General features: G+C 49.7%; 2 protein-coding genes across 2 annotated transcripts; both read right to left on the bottom strand.

The window, feature by feature from the left end:
- Positions 1-1,065: 1,065 nt before the first annotated feature.
- On the bottom strand, positions 1,066-2,853 carry LOC141023209 (uncharacterized). The gene is made up of 3 exons (XM_073499554.1): positions 2,545-2,853; positions 2,399-2,466; positions 1,066-1,882 (listed from the first exon to the last, which is right to left on the bottom strand). Exons 1-3 carry the CDS (start codon positions 2,851-2,853, stop codon positions 1,066-1,068), a joined length of 1,194 nt encoding a protein of 397 aa, XP_073355655.1.
- Positions 2,854-3,345: 492 nt separating this feature from the next.
- On the bottom strand, positions 3,346-4,070 carry LOC109747595 (uncharacterized). The gene is made up of 2 exons (XM_020306629.1): positions 3,717-4,070; positions 3,346-3,675 (listed from the first exon to the last, which is right to left on the bottom strand). Exons 1-2 carry the CDS (start codon positions 4,068-4,070, stop codon positions 3,346-3,348), a joined length of 684 nt encoding a protein of 227 aa, XP_020162218.1.
- Positions 4,071-5,470: the final 1,400 nt, after the last annotated feature.

Here is a 5,470-nt window from a genome sequence, read left to right as displayed (position 1 = left end):
TAATTTAGGCGAAACAAGTTCGCGGCTAAGCCACCCACTGGGGGATTTGAACACACGTTTATGCGAAAACAATCATTAAGAGACTGCAGGAATCATGTCTTGATAAACAAAACTGAAGGTATTCTTATTACAACTCGATGATCCGAGTGTTTAAGTATAAAATCAGCGGAGCAGATCCGCGTTCCAGGCACGTGGCTCATCTTTCTTCTGAGCCAAGTTGTAAAGGTGATATGCCCCATTGTGAAGCACCTTGGTGACGACAAAAGGGACTTCCCATGCGGGGGCAAGCTTATGAAGCCGTTGCTGATCCACTCGGAGCACAAGGTCTCCTTCTTGAAACGCTCGACCTTTGATGTTTCTGGCATGGAATCGATGAAGGTCTTGCTGAAAAATAGTCGACCGTATCAAAGCCATCTCTCGCTCTTCCCCCAGAAGATCTACATTATCCTGACGTGCTTGCTCTGTCTCAACCCCTGAGAAAAGTTCCACTCGGGGTGCATTGTGGAGCAAGTCACCAGGAAGCACAGCTTCAGCCCCGTACACCATGAAGAAAGGGGTAAGATCGGTGGTTCTGTTGGGAGTTGTCCTCAATCCCCGCAAGACAGATGGCAACTCAGTTATCCAAGCTCCAGCTACATGCTTAAGGTCGCGCATCAATCGGGGTTTCAGCCCTTGCAGGATCTAACCATTTGCTCTTTCAGCTTGCCCATTCGACTGTGGGTGCGCAATGGATGCGTAGTCGACCCGAGTGCCTTGGGAAGTGCAGAATGCTCTGAACTCTTCCGAGTCAAAGTTTGAACCGATGTCTGTGATGATGCTATGCGGAACCCCATATCGGAATATCAACTCTCTAATGAAGCTGACGACTATACTTGAGTCTAGGTTCTTGATGGGCTTGGCCTCAATCCACTTGGTGAACTTGTCGACTGCCACGAGCAAATGAGTGAAGCAACTTCTGTCGGTCCTTAGTGGCCCAATCATGTCCAACCCCCACACAACAAATGGCCAGACGAGTGGAATAGTCTTCAAAGCAGATGCGGGTTTGTGACACATGTTCGAGTAAAGCTAGCAACCTTCACACTTCTCAACAATCTCTTTTGCTGCTTCATTGGCCCGTGGCCAGTAGAATCTTGCTCGGCATGCTTTGGCCACGATGGTCCAGGAGGACGCATGGTGACCATAGGTCCTCGAGTGAATCTCATTCAAGATCAGTCGGCCCTCTTCTGGAGAGATACATCGCTGAGCTACGCTAGTAACACTTTCTCGGTAGAGGTGTCCACCGATTACCATGAAGGGCTTGGACCTGCGGACGATCTGACTAGCTTCAACTTCATCCTCTGGAAGCTCCTGCCTGAGCAGATATGCAATATACGGCATCGTCCAGTCGGGGGTGATTACCAAAATCTCCATTATTAGGTCCACAATTGCTGGCACCTCGACTTCAGTCGAGTTGGTAGAACTTATTGGTTGGGGAGGTTCCTCAGTAAAGGGATCTTCTTGTACTGACGGGGTATGGAGATGCTCCAAGAACACATTACTGGGAATAGGCTTCCGAGTGGAACCTATTTTCGCCAGATCATCAGCTGCTTGATTCTTGAGTCGGGGAACATGGTGGAGTTCCAACCCTTCAAACTTCTTTTCCAACTTCCTTACTGCATTGCAGTATCCGATCATGGCAGGGCTCCTGACATCCCACTCCTTCATCACCTGATTAACCACCAAGTCTGAGTCGTCGTATACCATCAAGCGACGGATGCCGAGTAAGATGGCCATACGCAACCCATAGAGAAGTGCTTCGTACTCAACTTCATTGTGGTAGGAATCAAAGTGAATCTTGAGGAAATAACTGAGTTTGTCGCCTCTTGGGGACACCAAGACCACTCTGTCACCAGAACCGTTTAACATCTTAGATCCATCAAAAACATGGTCCAATGTTCCGATTGAACTTGGGTCGGCTGCTGTTGCTCAATCCACTCAGCCAAGAAATCTGCGATTGCTTGAGACTTGATCGCCTTCTTTGCTTCAAACTTGATATCCAGAGGAAGAAGTTCAATCTTCCACTTAGCCACTCGATTGTTCAAGATTTCAGACTACGGTGCGTCGCTGACGACTGAAATCGAGTGGTCTTGGAAGTAATGTGCAACTTTCTTCATAGTCAAATAAATTCCATAGACAAGCTTCTCGTAATGTGGATACCTTTGCTTGGATGGAGTCAAGACTTCGGAATGTAATATACTGGGGGTTGAACTTATAGGCCTTGCCTTCTTCTTCTCGCTCGACTATGAGCACTGTGCTGACAACCTGACCAGTGGCTGCAATATATAACAGTAGAGGCTCTTTGCTGACCGGAGCAGCAAGCACCGGCTGGGTGGAAAGCAGGGCTTTGAGCTCTACAAACGCTGCTTCAGCTTCAATAGTCCACTCGAATGTATCAGACTTTTTCATCGGTCGGTAAAGAGGCAATGCCTTTTCATCGAGACAAGAAATGAATCGACTTAACGCAGCAAGACAACCCGTAAGCTTCTGAACATCATGCACACGCACAGGGCGTATCATTCGGAGAATTGCACCGGTCTTTTCGGGGTTTGCATCTATCCCTTGCTCGGAAATGAGAAAACTGAGCAGCTTTCCTCCAAGAACTCCGAATGTGCACTTAGACAGATTCAGCTTGATGTCAAATCTTCTCAGATTGGCAAAGGTTTCAGCGAGGTCAGTCAGTAGGTCGGAACTCTTGCCTGACTTGACCACGATATCATCCATATATTCTTCCACATTCCGACTGATCTGAGTGAGAAGGCACTTCTGGATCATGCGCATGAATGTGGTGCTAGCATTCTTGAGACCGAAAGGCATGGTGACATAGCAAAAACACCCGAATGGGGTGATGAAGGACGTTTTTATTTCATCGGGCCCATACAGTCGGATCTGATGGTACCCGGAATATGCATCCAAAAAAGACAAACGCTCACACCCCGCAGTCAAGTCGACAATCTGATCGATGCGGGGGAGCGGAAAATGATCTTTCGGGCAGGCCCGATTGATATGCTTGAAATCAATACACATACGAAGTGAATCATCCTTCTTAGGGACAATGACGACATTGGCGAGCCACTCGGAGTGGTATATCTCACGGATGAACTCAGCTGCCAGGAGCCGAGCCTCTTCCTCGGCATTCGCCTTCCTCTTTTCCACGGCGGACCGACAGAGATGCTCTTTGACAGGCTTCACCTTTGGGTCGACACGCAAACGGTGCTCAGCTAGTCCCCTAGGTACACCTGGCATGTCTGATGGTTTCCATGCAAAGATGTCCTAGTTCTCACGGAGGAACTGGATGAGCGCGGCTTCCTATTTGCTGCCGAGTGTCGTTGAAATATGGTTCGGAGCAGCAGAGGGGTCTTCCGGGTGAATGTGGACTGGCTTTGTCTCACCGGACGACTGAAATGCGTATTCTGAAGTAGGCTTCTTGGCTCGCGACAAATCACTCGGGTAGGCATTTTTCTTGTACACCTCTAGTTCCACCACCGCCATTTGCTCATCAACAATCTTGGAACCCTTCTGGAGGCACTCCTCTGCTCTCTGCCTATTCCCAGTGACTGTAATCACACCTTTGGGCCCGGCATCTTGAACTTCAGATACACGTAACATGGACGGGCCATGAAACGAGCATATGTGGGCCTGCCCAGAATAGCATGATAGGCATTGTGGAAATCCACTACCTCAAACGTCAACTTCTCTTTGCGGAAATTCTTGGAATCACCGAAAACCACATCAAGAGCAATCTGTCTGAGTGACTTTGCTTTCTTTCCTGGGATGATTCCATGGAACTGCATGTTTCTCTCACTGAGTTGGGACATCGGAATGCCCATCCCCTGGAGGGTCTCAGCATAAAGAATGTTCAGACCATTGCCACCATCCATGAGAACTTTAGTCAGTCGGGTGCCCCCAACGACTGGGTCGACCACCAGCACTTGCCGCCCAGGGGTGGCAGCGTGCGCCGGGTGATCTGACTGGTCGAATGTAATGGGAGTTTTCGACCACTTCAGGTACGTCGTAGTTCCCGGAGCAACCATGTTCACTTCTCTGTTTATGACTTTCAATCAATCTTTGCTCTCAACTTCAGCAAAAATCACCAAGGTAGCATTGATCTTCGGGTAACCATCATCACTTTCCTCATCATCGTCTTTATCAGAGTCCTTCTCACTGGGCTGACCCTCTCAGAACTGCTGAATCAGGAGTCTGCACTGCCGAGTGGTATGCTTGGGCGGAATCAAGTTACCCTCTTCATCTTTCTTCGTGTGGATGTGACACGGCAAATCTAGGACATCCTAGCCAGACTGATCCTTCACCTTTTTGGGCACCCACTACCCCTTAGGCTTTCCTTTAAATTTCCTTGTGCATTCAGAACTGCGGCTTCACCAGGACCTGCAGTCTCAGCTTTACGCTTTTGCTTCCGACTGGGATTTCCGCCCCCAGCGTTGTGCTCGACTGTTTTCCCCTTGCCATTGCGGAGTCGGTCTTCCTCTTCGCCATTTGCATACCGAGTGGCTATTTCCATCATTCGGCTCAGAGACATGTCTCCGGAACGACCGATTTTTAGGATAAGCTCTCTGTATCGGACGCCCTCCTTGAAGGCGCAAACTGCCTGGTGTTCTGACACATTCTCCACCACTTGGTGAAGGGTAGTCCATCATTGGATGAAATCTCTCAAAGTTTCACTCGGCTTCTGAACGCAGTGTTGTAATTCGATCAGCCCGGCGGGGCGTTTGCAAGTACCTTCAAATGTCTTGATAAACACTCGAGCTAAATCTTCCCAACAGAATATGCTTCCAGGAGCCAACTGATTCAACCAGGCCCTGGCCGAGCCATCAAGCATCAAGGGAAGGTGCTTCATAGCCACTTCGTCGTTGCCTCCACCAATCTGCACTACCACTCGGTAATCTTCCAGCCACGTGTCTGGCTTCGACTCACCAGTGAACTTGCTCACACCCGCAGCCAATCTGAAGTTGGGCGGGACCTCAGCTGCTCGGATGGCTCTGCTGAAACACTCGGGCTCAGAGATGAACTCCCTGCTTCCAGTCGGACGATCTCTGTCCAGCCCTTCTCTATTAGCTCTTCCTCTATCAACCAGGCCATGTACGAGGACTGACCTCGCATCGAACCCCGGCTCTCTTGGGTCGACTAGAACTCTTTGTTCATCACCATATGGATGCCTGTCATCATACCGCCGGGGTGCGTACGAACCACCCCTCGGAGGGGGCGTAGGCACTCGACGGTGGTCATCACGGTGATATCAAGGATCAAACTTTCCGTGGCCTCGGCCAAGGTACTGGTCTTAGCGATAACCATGATCTTCACGCCGTGGAGGCGATCTTGGTCTGTGTGCCAACTAAACTTTGTCTGCAATGACGGATCTGCTGTGAATCCTGTTGCGCGACTGGGAAATAGCCGAGTTTTGCTCCCAGCCGCTCTG

Source organism: Aegilops tauschii, chromosome 5 (assembly GCF_002575655.3).
Source record: "Aegilops tauschii subsp. strangulata cultivar AL8/78 chromosome 5, Aet v6.0, whole genome shotgun sequence".
Lineage (NCBI taxonomy): Eukaryota > Viridiplantae > Streptophyta > Magnoliopsida > Poales > Poaceae > Aegilops > Aegilops tauschii.
Note: the sequence above shows the minus strand (reverse complement) of the source record. Positions and strands in the feature narration are given on the sequence as shown.

Coding starts and splice junctions, on each gene's coding strand:
- LOC141023209 (XM_073499554.1), bottom strand. CDS start 2,853: ATGCCTTTCGGTCTCAAGAATGCTAGCACCACATTCATGCGCATGATC. Junction 2,467..2,544: donor TTCTCCGAATGATACGCCCT/GTGCGTGTGCAT, acceptor CTCGATGAAAAG/GCATTGCCTCTTTACCGACC. Junction 1,883..2,398: donor ACTATTGAAGCTGAAGCAGC/GTTTGTAGAGCT, acceptor TTCTGGTGACAG/AGTGGTCTTGGTGTCCCCAA.
- LOC109747595 (XM_020306629.1), bottom strand. CDS start 4,070: ATGGTTGCTCCGGGAACTACGACGTACCTGAAGTGGTCGAAAACTCCC. Junction 3,676..3,716: donor AAGAGAAGTTGACGTTTGAG/GTAGTGGATTTC, acceptor TATTCTGGGCAG/GCCCACATATGCTCGTTTCA.